The 22,767-nt window shown below is 38.3% G+C and overlaps 1 protein-coding gene across 1 annotated transcript in view; it reads left to right on the top strand.

Annotated features, from left to right (window-relative positions):
- pio (zona pellucida domain-containing protein piopio) overlaps positions 1-20,969 on the top strand; it is a 68,641-nt gene extending 47,672 nt beyond the window's left edge. Inside the window, exons 5-10 of the mRNA XM_028172873.2 lie at positions 14,685-14,875; positions 15,451-15,529; positions 16,130-16,272; positions 18,162-18,318; positions 19,612-19,746; positions 20,339-20,969. Of these exons, the coding sequence (XP_028028674.2) occupies positions 14,685-14,875; positions 15,451-15,529; positions 16,130-16,272; positions 18,162-18,318; positions 19,612-19,746; positions 20,339-20,536 (903 nt within the window). The 3' untranslated portion in view covers positions 20,537-20,969. The remainder of the gene's footprint in view (positions 1-14,684; positions 14,876-15,450; positions 15,530-16,129; positions 16,273-18,161; positions 18,319-19,611; positions 19,747-20,338) is intronic.
- Positions 20,970-22,767: the final 1,798 nt, after the last annotated feature.

Raw genomic sequence — 22,767 nt, 5'->3', positions numbered from 1 at the left:
AGCTGAAGACGTGATTGTGGTTCTTGACTCCACAGTATAAATAAGACCGCAGTCTTCACACAAGTACCAGCGTCTGATCCATTCTAAAACTATTTCAAACCTTTATGAAATCCTTTCATAATCGTTACATCATTACTTATATAATAATATACGCTTCATACAAGTGACATTGTTTATTCACTTGTACAAACAACGCCCACCTCTGGTTGGAAATCGTCACGTTATAAAAGCAAAAAGTAATATGTTTCATTAATAGCGACCAGCAAATTGTCTTGTAGCGTAACGAGATTCGGGTGATTTATGTTAAAACTGATCGTTACGACATCACGGCTTTTTGGTGGATGCAGTTAAGGTTCAAATCCGCGTACCTTCTTCAAAGACTTTTAAGATTTAATGCATGCGTATTGACCAATCTGGTGGCGCGGTTTTAGGGTTTACAACGACTAATTAATTCCATGTCAGGCTGGTGTGAGTTGACCCCTCACACTGCACTTTGTGTTGGTTGAATAGGATAATCTTGAAAGATTAGATCTAAGTCTCTACTGTATTTGTTTTGCAGCATTCCTACCCTTTAGTCTGGACTTCTTCCCGGCAGAAATAGTCAAAATATTGGTACCTAACCTTGCTAGCTTACAGTACGTCCTACCAATAGCAATTCCTTGTTGGAGATTGCCTTGCGCTGATGTAATACTGAGAGAACACTACTACCGCGTCTCCTATGAATCATTCATCGCCTACATCCATGGGAAGACATAGGAGATTATATTATTCTAGGTAACCACACAGCCTTCTCCCATGCTATATCTATGCATATATGAAGTTAATTACACTATTTTTGCATTCTTCTAACTACCCTCAAAGACAAACTAGAGTAAACTGATTGGAAACGGCCATTACAAAATCGGTAACGCTAGAAGCAAAACCGCCCCAAAGCCGTCTTGATCACATTCTTCGCTCGAACGATTTTGAAGAATTCCCTTCGTCGGACAAGTCGTTGTAATTTTTTTTATTTATTGCTAGATTGGTGAACGAACTCACAGCCCACCTGGTGTTAAGTGGTTACTGGAGCCCATAGACATCTACGACGTAAATGCGCCACCCATCTTGAGATATAAGTTCTAAGGTTTCAAGTATAGTTACAACGGCTGCCCCACCTTTCAAACCGAAACGCATTACTGCTTCACGGCAGAAATAGGCAGGGCAGTGGTACCTACCCGCGCGGACTCACAATATGTCCCACCACCAGTAACACATTGCGTAATATCTTCCGGATCGGAAACGCGTGCTGTGAATCAACAATTCGACAGGTTGAGAAGGAAGCGACAAGTCGATGTATCTTTATGAGTGCGCTCTAAAACATTCATTGAGGATTTTGATGATGATAATTTTTTTTTACTGTTTTTACTAACAATTTTTATTTGAGACTAGCTGACCCGGCAGACTTCGTAGTGCCTCAGTCGATAAATAAAAGACCTAAACTTTTGTATAAAATAAACTTAAAACAAACAAAAGGAATCCGTTCGACGGGGGACACATCAAAGGAAAAAGAAAATTGTTATTTTTATTTCATTCTGAGCATTTTCATATTTATCTACCTTTTAAACCTTCTCTGGACTTCCACAAATAATTCAAGACCAAAATTAGCTAAATCGGTTCAGCCGTTCTCGAGTTTTAGCGAGACTAACGAACAGCAATTCTTTTTTATATATATAGATATATAGATTATTGTACTTTAAGGATATGAATTTTAATTGGACATACTCTGTTTTTAAGATGTTATTGACAAAAAAAAACCATTAATGATTGTTCTGGATACTAAAGTGTACTTATTCTAATTAGATTGTATTTAATTATAAAGTTAAAGTGTTCAAATTTCAAAACGTATGTGGCGTTTCAGAACGCACCTTTTCATGATGCGTAAGCCGGAACGCACGGGAGGTGGGAAAAAGAATATAGTCTGTGTCACGGGACCTTTTTACCGCCAAAAATTTAAAACGAAAAAATTATTTATATTGTGTTTAATAACTAATTTATTATAATAACTTAGTATTGTTTATGCCGCTACAACAATAAAATTTCTGTTGTTTCAACTGTGGTGTTAATTACATAAAACACGACTTTACGGCGAAATAAAGAAGGGACTCTATATGGACTCCCTCACGTATATAAAGTTTATAAAGTTTTAAATCTTAAGTCTGCGTCATTACTAATTATAAATACACAGAAAAGACTATGTATGTAAAGACTATGAAAGTAACCGAATGGGAAATCCGAAAATTATTGTGTTCTTCGTGTTTCTTTAAAGTATTTGAATATTACACTTTTTAAATCTGCGGCGTTTTAATACTCCGATTTAGTGATATTTCTTCTTGTGAATTAAATTGACATTAATTGAAATTTCATACTGGTTATTTTTTTCAAATTCAACTATAGTTTACAAATAATTTACAGAAAAAAAAGTGGAATATACTCTTTTGGTATTAGAATTCGATAATGAATAATATATTATTAAATAAGTCGATACAAAACTTATTTCAAATCGCGATTAAACGTAAAAAAGTAAATACTAAATTCTTCGTTTTATATGTTTTTTTTTATTGCTTACATGGGTAGACGAGCTCACGGCCCACCTAATGTTAACTGACTACCGGAGTCCATAGACATCTACAACATAAATACCGCCACCCACCTTCAGATATGAGTTTTAAGTTCTCAGAATAGTTACAACGGCCGCCCCACCCTTCAAACCGAAACGCATAACTGCTTCACGGCAGAAATAGGCACGATGTAGGTACAATGGTTGAAATCCTTAGGTACTCGGTCAAATGGCAGTACCATACGAATCATTTTCCCGAAGCAAACACGCTCGTAGCCTCCACAATCAAGGAGTTACATCGTATGAATAAAACTTCGACTGTCTTTATTCCTTCTCAGTATTCAAGCTACCTACCCTGTGTAATATTTGGCAAGCACTACATCTTCTTAAGTTAAAAAAAATATATAACTGTACAAACTAAATAGTTATATATTAAACAATTTATATAATATTATTCATGCAGGAAGCTAGTAAAACGTAGGGTGGAGCTTGACAGTTTATCGATACATTTACGTTCACAGTCACGAGGCTCTAGCTAGCGTTGCGGTACGTATCGATATTTCGTTATCGATGTAATGCAAATTTCTTTTTTTTGTTATGAATCGTAAGTGAATCGATTTTTTTTTTAATGATAATCATTTATGAGCCCATCTGCTGATAGCTGGTTACCCAAGTATATAGAAACCGTTGGCTATAGTTTGCCGTTTGAAGATATATTAAAACATCGGAATGATTAAACCACGCCACCCACCTTGAGATATAATCAAGGTGGGTGGCGCAATTAAGTTGTAGATGTCTATGGGCTCCAGTAACTACTAGACCCAGGTGGGCCTAACCACTTAATCATTGCTAACCCAAGGAGCTATTCCAACTACGCGCAGACCGGTAGATTAACTCGCGGGCTCAACCTGAAGGAATGGCTCACACTGGCCCTATCAAGAGCAGTGCTTCTCTGAACCTACTGCCGGAATCTCGACTCATTGAGAAGATCCGGCGAGAAACACAGTGGCTTGTGTCTATGGATTAGTCACTCGTTGAACTCCGAAGACACAACCCTGAATACACGGGCGAATACTGAAAACAATACCAAGGATAATAAGTATATTAAATTGGCATACGACCAACCTGGTAAGGCCTGATTACTGTCATCGATAATCATCATCAATTCCAAGAGCTCAGCCAAACCGCTCCCTACCTAATTAACATTTATCGCATCAATCGTGGATATAGACAATCGATAATTTACATAGTACATCACTAGCCCGCATAGTGTCGTGACGCAAGGACGCGAGCGCCTCCGCTCGTGTGACTAATCAAGATGACGTGATCGCGTATGACCTTTACATAATCATAGTTTATATACATATGTATAATAATATATAATTCAAAGAAATTTAATTCTATTTTAAATTTATCTACACGAAAGAATAAATAAATAGTCAGTTAATAGTCATCAAGAGTCTCGGAAGTGGTACTACTTTGAAAAAACGAGATAGAGACGATTATGTATTTATTTCAGAATCTGTAGGTATGCATTTGTGTAGTTTAAATACATCTTTATGTTAGGTTATAACGGCCAAATTGATTTTAACGAGATTCGGTATGAATTGGGAAATCATTCAAGCCGTGGGAAGGATATAGGTGGTCTTTCATCCTACGACTCTCCCCGGGACTTAAAGTGTAGTCCATGCAAGTAGACTACACTTTACGTCTTTAGTGGACTACACCATGCAAGTATTGAAGTCGTCGTGGCCTAAAGGATAAGATGTCCAGTGCATTCGTATCTAGTGATGCACCGGTGTTCGAATCCCACAGGTGGGTACCAATTTTTCTAATGAAATCCGTATTTAACAAATGTTCACGATTGACTTCCACGGTGAAGGAATAACATCGTGTAACAAAAATCAAACCCGCAAAAATATGATTTGCGTAATTACTGGTGGTAGGACCTCCTGTGGGTCCACTACTACCCCGCCTATTTCTGCCGCGAAAAATAATGCTTTCCGGCTTAAAGGTCGAGGCACCCGTTGTACTGTAGAACTGAGACCTAGAGCTTTTGTCTCAAGCCAGCAGTTACGTTGTTGATGTCTATGGGCTCGGGTAACCAATGGCGACCAGTTTTTCGTTTATCCTTCGTCTTCTTATTAGCCCTTTCACTATTGATAGAGTAGTCCTTGTGTAGTATCTTTGGGTAGTTATTTGGGCAACCTTGATTTTTTTAAATTGAATTGTAAAGTGTCTACAAATACTAACGTCCCTTTTCGCTTCTCCCTAGTTCCAGTAATCCATGTGTAATCCGTCGCGATATAGTAATCGGCAAACTTCGTGAGCAAATGACCTTGACTGCGCAGAACCGAATTTTAGATCACTTTGGTGGTGAGGGTGAGGCGCGACGGCAGGGGAAATCGTATCGAGCGCGTTATTGGTAGATCAGTCGAACCCTGCGTCCCGCACTGCGCCCTCATTCCGCTTGCTCCCAAAAGTACGCTTGCGTACAGTGGAAAGTCTATCGTTATTAATCGTTAAGTTATTTGTTATAATTGCTTGTGGACTTTGTTGCCATTGCTATTTGTTGAGTGTTTGTTGATTTTTTATAAAACATACACTATGCCGTGACAAACTGGTGTAGTACTTAAAAGAAAGGGTAGAAAATTTGTGTACGACGTATATTGCTTCATTATAAAACAGGGGAAGAATGATATGGAAAAATTAAAACAGACTTCGGAAGCAACAAAAACATCAGTGAGTACTGTTAGGTGCATTATTAACGAAGCTAAAGGCTCTGGCTTGCTCGCCGTGTTTCGGACTCCGGGTAAGAAAAGATCAGGGAAGAAGAAAGTTACCGGAATGGATAGTTTCGTTCAATCTGTAATAAAAAGATGTAATCATAATAACTACATAACAAGCAGCGAAACTCCATACCGTAGAAAGGCTTCGAAAAATTTAAAGAAGATATAAATTTCAATGGCTCGGAATTAAGCTTACGACGAATTATGAAAGAGCTAGGCTTCAGATGGAAAAAAAGAACAGAAAATAATCGGAAGCTGGTAAATGAAAAAAGTAACATTCGATTACTACGAATCGAATATCTTCAAAAAATAATTAATTATAGACAAAAAAGAAGACCGAATCGACCGAGTTGTAAACTACGCCGATGAGCCCTATGTCGACTCATCACGATGATAGCGACTCGGGTGATGAAAACAGTGATGATGATGATGGTCAAGATTATGATAACGAAAAAAAAATTACAAATACCAGCTTCGCTTCAACTGAACCAAGACCTGGCAACAGCTCTAGTTTTGACTTAATAGAAGGAATATCTATTTTACCCCAAGATTAAATTATTACAATTATTAACCTATATGTTTTGTTGATGTTCTAATAAATATATAAATAAATACATATGTTGATTTTAATAATTTAATAGCATTATGACGCAGAGTAAGTAATGTTTTTGCACGTGAGTGTACCATGCGCAAACTTACCCCCACTACGTCGACAAATGCTCAAGAAGTTTGCCGGTTATTATACCTAGTATAGTTTAATACTGTAAAGAACTTTATTTATCTAAGTTAAATAAGTGAATTTATTTCCAAACACACTTTAAGCTCGCAACGAAAACATGGTTCCGTTTTTTTATTCACAGCTTTTATCGAAAAGATTTAATCAAATAGTTTTTATAGCTGTTTCATTGTTCTACGTTATCTGTTCGCAACAATAGAAGGAAACCACACGTTTATTTAGGACTAATGTTTGTTTTCAACTTAATATTTGAATGTTGGTTCTCTGGATTGTCCTCACAGGTATTGTGGTTTTTGTGCGGATAAAATCAACACAATATATCCGAATAGTCACTTCGACATTATTTATATAATTTTATCGTAATATATCACGTATTTTATCACTGGTGGTAGGACTTCTTGGGAGTCCGCACGGGTAGGTACCACCACCCCGCCTATTCCCGCCGTGAAGCAGTAATGCGTTTCGGTTCGAAGGGTGGGGTAGCCGTTGTAACTATACTGAGACCTTAGAACTTATATCTCGAGGTGGGTGGCGCATTTACGTTGTAGATGTCTATGGGCTCCAGTAACCACTTAACACCAGGTGGGCTGTGAGCTCGTCCATCCATCTAAGCAATAAAAAAAAAATAAAAAAAAAAAAATTATCTAAATAGAATTTATAAGAATCAACACTATTTGTGTTTTAATCGAATTATCAAATGTGTACAAATACAAACCTTCCTCTTCGCACTCCTTAGAGCGATGATAAACTTGGAATAGATTCATGTTTGTTGTTTAAATCAATATGGCTCGTTTTAAGCTAAACAAGGAATATTTAAAATCGGGAAATTTTTATATTGAGTGGACTTAGGTCAACCCACAAAAACATAGGCAACAACTACGAATGCTTTCATCCACCTTGAGACATCTGAGGTGGAATTCTCAATTGAATTTTATAACAACTGTTCCACCCTTCAAACCTATAGGGGTGTACATAAATAAAAATTAACGATCTTTTGTCCATAGAGATGGAAAGAGTTATTTTATTCGGATGGTGCGGTAGATGGCGCGCGAGTCATTTAAATAAATCGATATTTTTCGTAGAACCAATGACGGCCAATTCAGAGACCGGACTACACTAGCTTTATCGCAGTGATGCCCATATTTGATAATCCTGATGAGAACACAACAATTCCAAGTGGGTGCCTATTGACTATTTATCATTAAAGAAAACTTTTAAAGCAGTGGGCAGACCAGGCCCTGAGATTGGGACTCACACACTCAACGCTTCTTCGTGTAACGATTACATAAAGCACTTGGCGGCTATTGTCGAAGAGGTCATATTCGTTAACGTGCAATCGCTATGTCTGTCAACGGTTATGTCATTTAGATTATAACAGAATGGTATTTATGTGTTTATCGTGATACGGGCTATGCGCAAAGGCCTAGAGTATGAAAGTAGACGGTAATGTGAGGAAGTGGCGTCCCAAAAAGACTTGAATGGACTGTGTGAATGAGGATACGCGAGAGAGCGATGTAAGTCCAGAAATGACGTATGATAGGCCTGAATGAAAAAAGCGGACATACTGCACTCACTCCACATAGTGGTGTGAGGTTTTTAGGGAGAAGAAGGAGGTGTGTGCTATGGTTGTTTGTTGGTTGTTCGTTGTGCGCTCTCCTCCAGAAACCTCATCAGAGTGATCAATAAAACACTGCGTATAATTACATGTTTATTCGCGTAGGCGACCGCGATGGATCGCTGTACGTTAACCACTGACTGACTAACGTATGTTGCTCATTACTATAACTGCATAGTAAGTAGCTAAGCGGGTCGGGGTACATTACACCCCCTCTATATTTGAAAAAAACTTAAAAATCTTAAGGACGGATGCCGCACCATGTCATACGAGCAGTGTCAGCAGCGCTGGCTCCGGGCAAATATGCTGCGCAAGCGCTACTGCGGGTATCTACGGTTGTAGTGGGATCAGGGCAAATAGAAGAAACAGTATTTATTTATTATAAATACTTGTACGGTTTAGTCTCTCCTTGTCTATTGGGTCATTCGACGTAAAGTAGAAATTGTCGATTCCGATCCGGTGGTAGATTCATTCGCGAAGCAATTGCTCTTGAGTTGTTAGGTCTCCTTCGGAGGTGCTCGGGCAGCTGTTAGCAAATCCCACCCCTCCTGGTTGAGTCTCTGCTCCCCCACCTGTCCTGGTAAAAACTGGGAAGGCCTCCGGGCCACCAGTAATCCTTCAATCACAAAAAAAGCAGTTTTAATTGTGTCTAGGAATCACGAATACCCAAAAAAAAATACCATAGGTTATTTCTTGTTTATTTTTATCTAATAAGAAATGATTGGATTTAAATGCGATGAGTGTGACGGGGGATATGCGGTCTCTGATAATCTCGGACAATGCTAGAGATCGCAACCCTGCTTACCGTTAAATGCACTTTCGCACATCGCGACTAGCACACATAATTAAAATTACTAGAGGTCCCGCAGTAGTCGAAATTCGACTATAATTAATTGGAATTGTAAGTTTGTACACTATTATGATTGTATTTTATACTTCTATAATCACAAATTTCGCCAAGACTACACTATAAAAAATATAAACAAAGACAAACGATATTAATTAATCTAATCTCAATTTGACAACAGACGCCAAGAACAAAAGTTTGACAATAAATAGTATGCGTGCGTGCGTCAAATACATGGTATGTAGTGTGTGTAATGTTTTCTTTACTGATTTAATGTATCTTTTATGCATTATTTTAAAAAAATATTAGTATTGTGCACTTCTTCTCTATATTCTCTATAAGTGTGGAAAATTTCATACTTCTTCGTCCGCGCAATTTTCGTAAAAAGAGATACAAAGTTTTTGCTTCACGTATTAATATATAGATTACGGTCGCCTTTTTTAATCGTCCTTACATTACTTCGGACGTTTCGTATTAGCTTACTTTACAATCGTCCGTGTCCACGAGAGCTGTTACGTACAATAAAAAAGTAATAGTACTTTTAATTAGGGGGAGGGTGATGGGAGAGATGTGCTCCGCACTAAACGCTTCACTTTCCCCCCTTTGCCTTTTCATGAGTTCTGTCTCATGCGAGGTTCGGACGTGGGTTTGTTGAGCGACAGGAGGCTTTAGTCGGTTTGACTCCGACATACCCCGCCGACCATCCCCAGTGGAGGGCGGAAGTCCCGCGATTTCACTACATGGTTTAAAACAAAGTCGCTTTCTCTGCCCCTATATCTGTCTGTCCCTATGTATGATTAAATCTATAAAACTACGCAACGGATTTTGATGCGGTTTTTTTTAATAGATAGAGTGATTGAAGAGGAAGCTTTATATTATAATAACATCCATTAAATAGTGGAGAAATCAATAATAAATTACAGTTTCCGAAGCGAAGCAAGGGCGGGTCGCTAGTATTCAATAAATAAAAATAAAAACTACTTTTAAATATGATGTAGGATTGGTAAGAACAGGACCTATGAAAAAAGTGTGAAAGTGGAAAAAGAGTGGCGTTGAGATGTGAACAGAAAGGGAATGACAGAGAAAAGGAAGATGGCGAAGACGGTAGATATTTTTAATTATAATAACAGAAGATTTTGGAACAGTGGAAATATTATTTTATACGCTGCGATCCCTATTCTATATATACAATTACTATTCATTTTCCCTAAGCTCACCATATATTAAAATAAAAACTGTATTATTAAATTTCCCTTTTACAATAATTACACATCGTTGGATAATACAGCCTCTCCGAAGTCAGCTGAATCATCGTAGCGCATTTCAAAACAGTCAAGTATTATATAAAAAAAAAACTGTTTATCATAACGAGGTCGCTTGGAAATCACCAAACGGGTTTTCTCGCATATTCATAAAATCCTTTTAAGTTTTATACGATAATACACTTATTCTTGATGTAGAAGTTTTATATTTCATTAAAATAAGTAGTCCGTATGATGGTCTTCGCGCCCAGTAGATATAAGCGTTGGGTCCGCTCAGATTTGTCCTTTGAAAAGTGGAATTACAATTACCAAAGATACTGAAAATTCATGCTGATATCTCGGGATGGGCAGTGGAATGCTGTGTCTGGAACCCCCAAATATTGCGTGGTCTCACACGATTAGAGTTAATTATCACGCAATGACAACTAAATGGAGTTATTGGAAATAAAAACAACATTACGAGAAAAGCCACCGACTCGCGCTCTCAAAAACTGAAATGTCAAGTATACGTCGAATTTTTATTATTAATAATTTTAAACCAAAGGTGTATAAACGGTAGGCAGCGGCTTGGCTCTCGGCTCCTGGCATTGCTGATGTCCATAGCAACGGTAACCACTACAAGAGCATTCAAAAAAATAGAATACTTTTTTAAAGGACAATTTATTAATCCCTACATTAATAATATAAACATGACAATAGCTCTGTCTCTATGCTAAATATTAAGGGGCCAACAACTGAACCTTTTTTAAAGAAGGATTTCTTAAGGTACCTTGAAAATCCTAGGAAATAATACAGGCTACGTTTCATTTTAGCTGCTAAGCATTGTTTTCTAGTAATTTTTTTTATTGCTTAGACGGGTGTACGAGCTTACAGCCCACCTGACGTTAAGTGGTTATTGGAGCCCATAGACAACTACAACGTAAATGCGCCACCCACCTTGAGATATAAGTTCTAAGGTATAGTTACAACGGCTGCCCCACTCTTCAAACCGAAACGCATTAATGCTTCACGGCAGAAATAGGCAGGGCGGTGGTACCTACCCGTGCGGACTCACAAAGTTAGTTATTTTACAGACAAAGTTAATGTCTGTCAAAATATGACTGGTGGCCATAAGGTCTGTCCTGCTATAGGCTAACAGAAGTAGACGCTATTAGTAGTATTACTGGTAGTAGGACCTGTGAGTCCGCGCGGGTACCAACGCCCTGCCTATTTCTGCCGTGAAGCAGTAATGCGTTTCGGTTTGAAGGGTGGGGCAGCCGTTGTAACTATACTGAGATCTTAGAACTTATACTCAAGGTGGGTGGCACATTTCGTTGTAGATGTCTATGGGCTCCAGTAACCACTTAACACCAAGTGGGCTGTGAGCTCGTCCAGCCATATAAGCAATAAAAAAAATTTAAAATAAAAAGACGAAGGTTGGGATTTTGTACATGCCTTCGAAACTTCAAAGTAGCTTTTGGATTTTACTCTCGAAATGGCAATAGATGACGCATGAGTCCTTTCAACTACATATTTTAATTCACTTATTCAAGACAACCAAAGCGGACTGGATTTATAAAAACATGTATCGAAACATTTTAGTTCATTTCATTACAAGCGACCTTTACAATCGGCCTTGTCTGCAAGTTGCGGAGGCGTGAGCAAAATACTCTGACCGTATGCGGACACATTATAAAAGAGCAAACTTAAAAGAACTTGTTTTGTGAGATTTAAAATACTCAGCCGATGCTTACTTGTTTAATAAGACTAACAAATGAAGTTAATTTTTTGGTGATGAAACGCTTGGGAACCTTACCAACTTTAGCGAAATGGGTAAAAGAAGAACAAGAAGCACAAAGAAACCCGAAAATTTTTAGGAGTTCACCATTTGTACAGACAGATATTTGAGAAAAAAATTTAATCGATTTTAATATTTTAATTTTATCAAATAAATTTAAATCCTTATAATATAACGTACACTATTCGATTCGTCTCGCAAACCAAATTGTTAGAGTCAATGATTGCTGACCGATTGGTATTGGTGGTCGTTTTATTTAATTTATTAAACTGACCCACCGGACGCTTTGGAGTCTTTTGAGATTTAATAATAATAATAATAACGAGAAAACGACCGTGCCAAGCTCTACTGGGACCGGCCCATCATTACGGACAGGACTATTCTTGCGAATAAGCCTGATATCGTGCTGATGGACCGGACGGAGTCTCGGGTATTTCTGGTGGATATCACCATCCCCTACGACGAGAACCTCGTGCGGGCCGAGGCAGATAAAAATACCAAATATTTAGACCTGGCGCACGAGGTGACCGACATGTGGAGGGTGGTATCTACAGAAATAACCCCGGTAGTTGTGTCGGTGAATGGTTTGGTCCCTAAAAGCCTCTCAAAACATCTCGAGAGGCTTGGTCTCAACAAAAAGTCGGTGGTGGCCCAAATGCAAAAAGCAGTCTTGCTCGACAATACCCGTATAGTTCGCCGGTTTCTCTCCCAATAGTCCCTAACGCTCCGGCCGATTGTTGCCCACCTCGCCAGAGTGTGTCCTGCCGTCTTCCCAAGCGTGGCAGTGCTTAATACACATAATAATAATAAAGATCATTTATTGCCTTTCACATCATAAAATGAAATACAAAAAAAAAGAAAAGCAAAAAAAAGAGAAAAAGGCAAAAGGAGGTGGCTCAGCTATTGCTGTTCAAGGTTGATAAATTGAACAGCGCTGATTTTCAGTCACCCCCGTTTCCCTTTGGTTCTTTGCGGGAATGAAGACTCCGTACGCGTGTACATACTCAGAATATGATATAAATTAGTAAAATTAGTAAATTATAAAAATTTAAGAAAAAACAAAATAAAAATCAAATTAAATGGTGAACCCGAAAACAAAACATAATAAGCACACAGTAATAACAACCTGTGGGCAGCTTAAAAAAATAAAAATAAATAAAAATTTAATAAAAGGAAGTTTTCACAAGCTAGGATTAAATTAGTTAGATTTCATTGTCTTATTAACCAACGGATCCACCATTGGAGCTAATTTCCCTGTAATTGAAACTGATGCGTTCATCATAGCGCGTTTTACGGTTAAGTTAGGTTAACTGAGGTTTATTGCTATACAAAAAAATCTGCTATGCTTCGGATTCCGTCGGCTGAACGTCCTTGGGTTGTTCTGCGAATCTGGTTGTAGTGTTGACCGCAGAAACTCCTCTCACTTGCCCGAGTTCTGTCTCGGGTGAGTATCGTGCCTCCGGCGAGAGCGTCTGGAGTAATTTAATGACCTTTAACATCTTACATTACTGGTGGTAGGATCTCTTGTGAGTCCGCGCGTGTAGGTACCACCACCCTGCCTATTTCTGCCGTGAAGCAGTAATGCGTTTCGGTTTGAAGGGGCAGCCGTTGTAACTAAACTGAGACCTTAGAACTCAAATCTCAAGGTGGGTGGCGGAATTTACGTTGTAGATGTCTATGGGCTCTAGTAACCACTTAACATCAGGTGGGCTGTGAGCTCGTCCACCCACCTAAGCAAAAAAAAAATTAAAAATATTGTTGCACAGACAGGTGCACGAACGCATGAGGTCTACTAAGTTGTTATTGGTTTAATGATTGTCCCGCCTTTCAAACCAGAACGCATTACAGCTTCGCGTTGAAATAGTCAACGTATACCTGGTTGATACGGTGTAGTTCTAATACGGACACGATCTAGAGCGCTATGAATATCTTAACCCAGTCATTTATTAACAGTCGGGTTATAAGGGAGAAATCTTCCACTTAGCGTTTATAGCTTGATAGTTCGGAATTAGTTAATACGCAAGCTTCAAATCGAGACACACAACGGTTTTGAGACAAACATAAATAGGACGATGCTACACTAAATTACGTACATGAGTTACAGTGTAATAAGGGCCGGTGTCCATGCTCCGACATTGTGCAACAATAGACGGTTACGTCACATCCGGCACGGCGAGACGGTGCACCCTCCGCTTATATACGAAAAACGGATGTACATCATTTGAATATATATTTGGAATTTTTAAAAGGAATTCAATGAATTTTGTAATTATTGGGAAACCAGTCATCGGCTTACTTGAACCTGGAAGAGATATTTCTATGTGATAAAGCAGAGGTTACATTCTTGTATACAATATTGTCACTATGTAATTAACTATTTGTGATGTTAATTATTTTTCATTCGATTATTAATCCAAGGAAATTCCATTGTTTATACGATATCACAGTGCCCTAAAATCACGAAATGAAGAACCAAAACGCAAAGATTAGACGCAAAAGCACAATATTTATGTGGGTTGCATATCTTTGTATGTGAACCTGAATTTTTTTAAAGGGATTTTTATGACCTGTTAACTAAGACCTTTAGGTCATGTATTATTTTTATTTATATTCTTATTTTTATGAAAATTGATAATATGGAGTGAAATGAAATGAGATAGGATAAAATATAATCTCAGTAAAATGGTAGTCATTGGAACCCGGGAAGTTACGTCCAGCGGCTTTGTTTCATTTTCCCACATTTGTGCCCTTTCACAGATATTAAACAGTTAATAAACCACCGTTATTACACATTTAAACCTGAAGAAACACTAAATAGACAAAATAAAACAAATCACACAACTTCATTCCTTGCGTTCCCGCCAAAAAGCCTGTGACCCTCAAGGGATCGGTTTAGGTACAGACACCGATCTCTACCGAGAATCGTCTTAAAAAACCATTTTGGCAAAAGAATACGAATACTGTATGTTTCTTTCTACAAATAAGCACGATTAATCGTTCTTAATTGCACGTACCGTGTACTATGGTGGCTCAAGGATTTAAGATTACATTTATTTTCACAGGACGACGGCACAGTTGAGTACTACAACAACATCATAGTTCAGCCGCACTTGAAGCTGGTGACCGGCCAGGGTCGAGGCTACCACGTCAGGTGCAGGTACCGGCGCCGCGACCTCACACATTTCCACGTGTACCGCCCGAGGGCCCACGCCGACAGACTCACCAATTCACTATCCGATGATTTTAATGACAAGTTAGTGAATATATACTATTTTTAGAAACTAGTTACACCGGTCACGGTTACTTGACTGTCGTTAGCTGTGGAAGAATCATACATTTCCTTATAATGTTTTTTGGCATCTGTCATATATTAATGGTGCTACAATAGAAATTCCGGGTGATTTTACGTCCCAACGGACTACAAATTAATCAACCCACTTCGAGACATTAATCTTAAGTGTCAGTGCTCACAGTAAGTCTTCGCCGCCATTCAAACCGACGCATTACTGCGTCACTGCAGAAATACGCAGTTTAGTCTAGGCCAATCTAGAGCATATCTCGGGCTGTATGTTATATAAACACATATTATTATGTTTCAGTAATATCACCTTCACACTACACCTACCAAGCTTCATCTCTGCACTCCCCTAAGGTAGACTGTTAAAGAATGCCTATGGCATTAAGTCCGCCTTTATACTTTATAGTATAAGAAGTTATAAATAAATAAATAAATAAAAAGCTAAATTGAAATCATATAGTGCAAACACGGGGAGCTTACAAGAGATTTTATTGGGAAAAAAAATGACATGCTCAATGATTTGATTCCAGTGAGGAGTTTGACGAGGATTCAGGATTGTTGCCGTCTGCCACGATGAAGATATATAAGGGTGACCCTAAAAATAAAGAGGTAAAATAAAGAGGCAGTTTGTAGATCAGTAATCGATAAAGTAGACTTGTTCTTTTTGATTGCCTAGTGGGTAAACAGCGCGTCTTCCAATTGAAAAGGCGAGACCTATTAACATAGTTATACGGTTGGTCATTACTTAATTTGCCAACCTGGGAGGAGATAAAAAAGCCATTGGACCTATGTCATATAAACCATAATCTGGATATTGCTTATTATAGGCAATGTTGGTTCATTACATACCAATTAGCTATAATATATATAAAAATGAATTGCTGTTCGTTAGTCACGCTAAAACTCGAGAACGGCTGGTCCGATTTGACTAATTTTGGTCTTGAATTATTTGTGAAAGTCCAGAGAAGGTTTAAAAGGTAGATAAACATGAAAATGCTCGGAAAGAAATAAAAATAACAATTTTGTTTTTCCTTTGATGTGTCCCCCGTAGGAAGGATTCCTTTTGTTTGTAATAAGTTTATTTTATACAAAAGTATAGGTCTTTTATTTCTCGATTGAGGCACTACAAAGTCTGCCGGGTCAGCTAATGACCAATAAACTAAAACTACTATTATAATGGTTTTAACATGCATTTTTGTTTCGTTCTAGGAGGCATCAAACGTGAAGATCGGCGACACATTAACCCTGGTCGTGGCGCTGGAGAAACAGCGGCGGTTCGGTTTGCTGGTCTCCGAGTGTTCTGTTAAGGATGGACTGGGCTGGTCGGAGCAGACCCTCATCGCTGATAATGGGTAGTTAAAATTTAATATTTTTTTTATTGCCTTTGTAGGCAGACGAGCATACGGCCCACCTGATGGTAAATGGCCACCGTCGCTCATGGACGTCAGCAATGCCAGGGGCAGAGCCAAGCCGTTGCCTACAATTTTTTGTTGTTATTCTCAGTAATTGAGCGATTACCGAACGTTTCATAAAAATGGCGGCATCATAAAATGCGACTGAAGGATTCACCGAAGAAAGGGCGACCGATTTCTCAAACGAACTAACATTTACTAGTAGCAGGTGGGGCGCATTGTAAGTCCGCGCAGAGTCCGTGTCTGGTGACCAAATTGCCTATATCTGCCATGACACAGTCACTTTCTTAATTGAATAACGATACGGACAACGGGCGAGCCGTGAACACATACATCACAGTACCAATAAATAATAGTTTAAAAAAACTAACAAAATACGCTTTTACAGAAAATCCAACTAAAAAATAGATTTTTTTTCTAAATTTGCATTAAAAATTGTGTAAGAAAAAATGATTTTCTTGGAAAAAAGCGTGTGGTACTGTTCAGGATATTATCAAAATAACCCTACTACTCATATCTGTTCATAAAATATTTATAACTACATATACCATTCACCCCACGCTTTTTTTTCTATTTTTAGTTGGGTTTTCTATAAAAGCGTATTTTTTTAGTTTTTTTAAACTATTATTTATTTATCATTTTTTAGTTGAATTTCAATTTCATCAATATTTTTTTTAAATATTAAATTGTCATCGGCCCTTAAAAAATATACCAAATTTCGAGTTAATCCGACGTTTTGAAGGGGGTCAAAATCATGTTCAAAGATTCCGTTACAAACATACATATTATGAAGCTAATAAAAGCGTATTAAAAAAAGACCATTTGTCTGAGAAAATTTAATTTCTTATTTAAACCTCTTAATGTGATTAGTGCTTTTTCATAATATTTTTTTTTTTTTTTTTTTCCTAACTAAGCTGATAGCCTTGAGAGGCTATGTCAGCGTAACCCTAACTTTAGTAGGTGAGCTCACGGGGCTCAACCTGACGATGTTGCTAACACGAACCCTAGCAAGAGCCGTGCTTCGCAGAATCTACCACCGGATCGGAAACGCGACCCACTGAGAAGATCCGGCGAGAAACTCAGTGGGCTGTGTCTGAGAGTTAATTTACTCGTCGAGCCCTTCGTCGCAAGCGACGGGTTCGACGAGAACGGTGACCGGTGCTTGAAGTACCTAAAAGCACCGTTAGTGGATCGGGAGGATCCGAGATGACGTGTTTTGGGCGACGTCGACTGCTTTCCGTTCTGTCCGCAGGATCGGGAATGTAGTTATCGGCGGCCCCGATGAGAGGGTTCTCGTGTCGTGCCGCTTTATCGAAGTGGCGCATGGACGCCGACTGCAGATACTTACTGATGGACTCTAAGTCCAGGTCGTCATGGAGGTCGACGTTCCTGACGAACCACGGGGCTCCGACGGCTATCCTGCAAAAACGGGATTGAATGATTTGAAATGATTTTAAGTGTATGCGGGCCGCGTGAGCGAACACTACACTTGCATAGGTCATGACGGGGCGTATGCAAGTTTTGTAGAGTGTCACCTTATTTCTAAGGGACATTTTACTTCGCCTACATATCATCGGGTAGAGACGTCCTAGAATGAAGGCGGCACGGTCGCGTACCGTCTTAATGTGGGGGCGGAATGTCATCCTACTGTCGAGGGTGACGCCTAAGTATTTGACCTTCGGGGCCCACGGTATGGGCTGGTCGAACATCGTGATCGGGCGAACGGCGGGGGCGGGGGTATTGACGCGCCTAGTCGGGAGGGTAATATTTCAATGATGTTGTCTCGTTCTTTGTACTCTCTATTAAACAAAGTTTGTTTGCATGCCTAGATGTCCATTAGACGCTGAGATAATGGGCATGTTCCAATACTCGAGCGACAAGCAAGAGGCGCACGTGGCGTACCCCGCGCACAAGTTCCCGTACACAGCCAGCGTGTACTACACGTGTGCCGTCAAGTTGTGCGACCTGCAGCACCCAACGGACTGCGTAAGTAAAAGTTGTACAGCGCCATCTGTTATCGAAGGCACGGAGCTATTTAGACAAATCTATACTAATATTATAAAGCTGAAGAGTTTGCTTGTTTGAGCGCGCTAATCTCAGGAACTACTGGTCCGATTTGAAAAATTCAGTGTTAGATAGCCCATTCATCGAGAAAGGCTATAGGCTATATAACATCACGCTAAGACCAATACAAGCGGAGCACCAATAAAGAATGTTTCAAAATCGGGGTTTTTTTCCCTTTTGAGAGCTTCCGCTGCGCGCGCTGCAGAAATGGGTACAGTTCCGCTAAAATAATGTATGACAGCATTGTTCCCCTTTAAAAGATCTAAAAAAGTCTGCGACAGCATATGTCTATATGTTAAGGTTGGCTCACTATAACGTTTTTTATGTTAACCAAATCTGTTCTAAAATAAAGAATAATTTTTGAACTATTCCACGCGGACGAAGTCGCGGGCAAAAGCTAGTTCAATATAAAGGCGGGTTTGAATGTTTTAATGAAAATAAACACATTGAGTTTCTCGCCGGATCTTCTGAGTGGGTCGCAATTTCGATCCGATGGTCCTAGCTCACTAGGCTCAGCCTGGTAAATTCGCTAAGCCCTAGCAAGGGCAGTGCTTCGCTTAATCTACCAACGGATCGGAATCGCGACTTACTGAGAAGATCCGACAAGAAACTCGGTGGGCAGTTTGGATCTGATATTGGCAGTGGAGTAGGAGTTTCTTGAGTAGCCTGAGACGACTTGCGATTGATTGCCATTGACCGCTTGTCAAGACACCCGAATATTTAGCAATTTATATGTTACAAGGGGCCCGCTCCGGCTTCGCTCGGGTCTAACAAAAAAATCAACGATATTTGGCGTTGTTTTATTTTTTTAAATAAAAGAACTCTTATTGCGGCATAATTATAATAGTTACATATGCTGTCGTAACACTTTTTGTAAATAATAATGTGTTCTACAAAGTCGTAGTACATTATTCTATTCTATCATCAATAGTTTTCGCAGGGCACGCAATGTAAAGAATATTTTAGGTAATCTTTTTACACCTTATTGGAGTTTTAGTAAGGATCCCTAATTTTTTTCAAAAAAGATTATAGCTTATGTCACTCGGGAATAGTGTAGCTTTCAAACAGTGACAGAATTTTTCAAATCGGTTCAGTAGTTTCGGAGCCTATACAAACAAACAAAAAAACCTTCCTCTTTATAATATTAGTATAGGCGAACATGCGTGAATTTTCTTCTTTTTTATTATCTCTAACGTCCATATTGTGTCCTAATAGGAACCTTGCAAGATAAAGGAAAGGAGCCGCCGTGACACAGATGATGAAGGCTCCCCAGCGACAGTGGAACTCTTCTCCGGCTTGTATGTCAACGAGCCAGATTCGCTCGACAACGACGACGTTATCAGCGAAAAGGTAAATAAATGTTACGTCATCTAGACAACCGTAGCGGCGGCCATTTTGAATGCTGACGACATTTTCGGGATATGTCTACGCAGAAACAATTCCGGAACGATGTTCGCAGCGTCGGTTCAGTAACGGCCGCTTGGTAGATTATCTCTTTGCCCTTCCCTTCAGAATGATGGGTAATGCAAAAATAAAATCAACCAGCGCGATGTGACAGATACGAAGCTCTCAAAACCATAGATAAAAAATATACATATATATAAGGCACAACTAATGAGTAATATCGATACAAATAATATCGATATAATTATTATCGCTACAAATAAATATTGATACAAAAAAAACTACTTTGGTTTGTTTTAAGTACTTTAGTTGTTCGTGGTAGCGGACAATTGTACGGTTAACGAAATTAAAAATAAACTGATATAATAAAAACCAGATTAAAAAGTTTATTTGTGTCTAAAAATACTGAAATTCTCGAGCTTTTCGCGTCATCTACGCGATGCTTAAATCATGCCTAAATTAAATTGTCACTTTTCATCTAATTTGTACTGTACCGAATAATTTCTAGATTAAAACAGTTATAATAACTTTTTTTCAGAAAGAGGACGAGATATGTATTTCGCAACGCAATTTCGCCATCGGCATATGCATAGCCGGCGTTATTCTGATGGTGTGCGTCATAGCGGCTATCGCCTTCATACTGGCTCGACGAAGGAATCCGAAGGCGTACTCGCGGACTGGCAGCTCCCTGTACAGCGGCCCTTACACTAACACCGGCTATTCACACACAAGCTAAAACATCGGAAGGACACTGGCCGTAAACAAAAAAAAGACGCGGCCGTAAAAATAGTCATTAACTGTCGTATCGATTTATAAATCGATAATCGATTGGTTTACAATTTTTTTTTGTGTGAAAAGAACGTCGTTGCCGCTTATATTTAAAAAGTTTGTCGTCGTGAAGTTTTTGTGGGAAAGTGCCATTTTATTTGGAACTTATCGGTTTTAATACATCGAATTTGATATTAAACGAAATAATTGCAATAAAACTTAGTTTTCTATGAGTCACGGTTGAAAACAACACAAAAACCACTGCCGTTTCAATGGGTTTACGTACTAAATACAATTCTGTTGTGTTCATTTTCATCACAACGAATGAGTCATTATAGTATATTAGTGATAGTTATTTAAGATTTTTATGTGATTAAATTAGGTGCATTGAAAGTAAAATTTAAAACAATTACCAATTCAGGGTACTTACTGGCCATCAACAATCTGACTGATCCAGAAAATATAAAAGACAAAAAACAACGCCTAATAATATTTATAACTAAATATTTGTGATAATTTCAAAGTTATGACTGTCCTGTATTAATTTCTTTAATACGCTATATTATTATAATTTTAAGAAAAATAATGGTTGCCTTGCATTACGTAATTGATTAGCCTAAAACCGATTGATCGGAAAACATTATTTTTATTTATGTAACTTGCCCTCATTCTGTTAATAATTATGTGCACCACAATGATTGTGGTAATGGAACTCCCTGATGTGCTCAAAATAAATCTTAAATACATAAGGATTACAGTGTATAATGCCCTTTGCCTAGAGCCTCGAGGATAATAATTAAAAATACGGAATGAGGATTTTTTTAGTTGCAACACTGTTTCAATGGTGGCGGGAAAATGTTTTCGTTCGTGCAGTTTATCCATAGATTATACACTTAATATTGGAGAAGTTTATCCTTTTATGTAATTCTAAACACAGGCACTAAGCAGTCGACGTAACTTTTCATTGTAGATGCCATATTTAATAAGGTTTAAATAAGTCCGTCCATTTCAGGTGCTATCTTTGTCTTTAGCTTATTATTAAGTTGCTTATCGCTTTGATATACATATATATATGTAACAACGAATATTTTTGTCGATATACGTTTCATAACTACCCCATTGATTTTTTTTTAGTTTTACTAATACGTTTTTAATAAGTCTTTTTGCAATGGGGTTCTGGAACGATATCGTCTGTGAGTGACAGTGTAAGCGGTCCTAGTTGTTTAACAAATATACTGACTCGATAAAAAAAATCGATTTTTTTATTTTAAATCACATCCCGTACTGTTAACGAGTTAAAAAAGAGGGTAGAGGAAAATTTTCGTTTTCTCAAAATGTTACCTAAAGGTAAGTTAATACAGGAGAACAATGCGCATAGCTCCGTGATTAACCAAGAACATTGTTCCTCCTTTTTTTCATGTATGACAATAGGCTTCTTGCGACGCCATTGTTGCCAGTATAAATTTTATAAAAATCTTCAATTATTAAACAGATATGTACATTATGTATTCCGTGATATCAGATAAAGTGAAATGAGACGAAATTTATTTCTTTGGGACTTTAAACCTTTGAAATTAGTTGAAACGAGCTCAGACTTCTTCAGTGGACTTATTAGAAGAACCCGAGCAGCGAAATCCAAGGGCTTACTTTAATTTCCCCACATTTTTGAGCTTTCACAGACGCTAAACAGGTAATAATCCATCGTTATCACACATTTAAACCTGAAGAAACATTAAAATAACATTAATAAAACAATTCACAGAACTTCGCTTCCGCCAAATTGTCGCAATTAAGATTGTTTTGAAAAGCCAAATTTGGTACAATTCACGTTACTTATGGCATTGCAAACAATCGAATTACTACTACCAAATACAGCCAATTAGACTTGTGTCTAGGTTTGATGGGCAGGACTTAATTGTTATGCGCTGGGGTTCGGGATAAATAAAAATTTTACCGAAGTATAAATTACAAAAACTGTTTTAACACTTAGAACACTTAACGAACACTTTAAAATTCTTAATTCACGTCTTCTTCGCTTCAAGTGATCCGTTCGCTGTTTCCAAAGAAAATACACATTAGTCAGCTGTTTGGCTTCGAGTAGTTCCGATTACTAACTAACTTCGTGCCATGCTCTGTAACGCTTTTATACTCGATACGACAGCCCTAGAATTATCGAGAATATTCACGATAAGGCCACAT

This window comes from Bombyx mandarina, chromosome 02 (assembly GCF_030267445.1).
Source record: "Bombyx mandarina strain Sakado chromosome 02, ASM3026744v2".
In the NCBI taxonomy this organism is placed as follows: Eukaryota; Metazoa; Arthropoda; class Insecta; order Lepidoptera; family Bombycidae; genus Bombyx; species Bombyx mandarina.
Note: the sequence above shows the minus strand (reverse complement) of the source record. Positions and strands in the feature narration are given on the sequence as shown.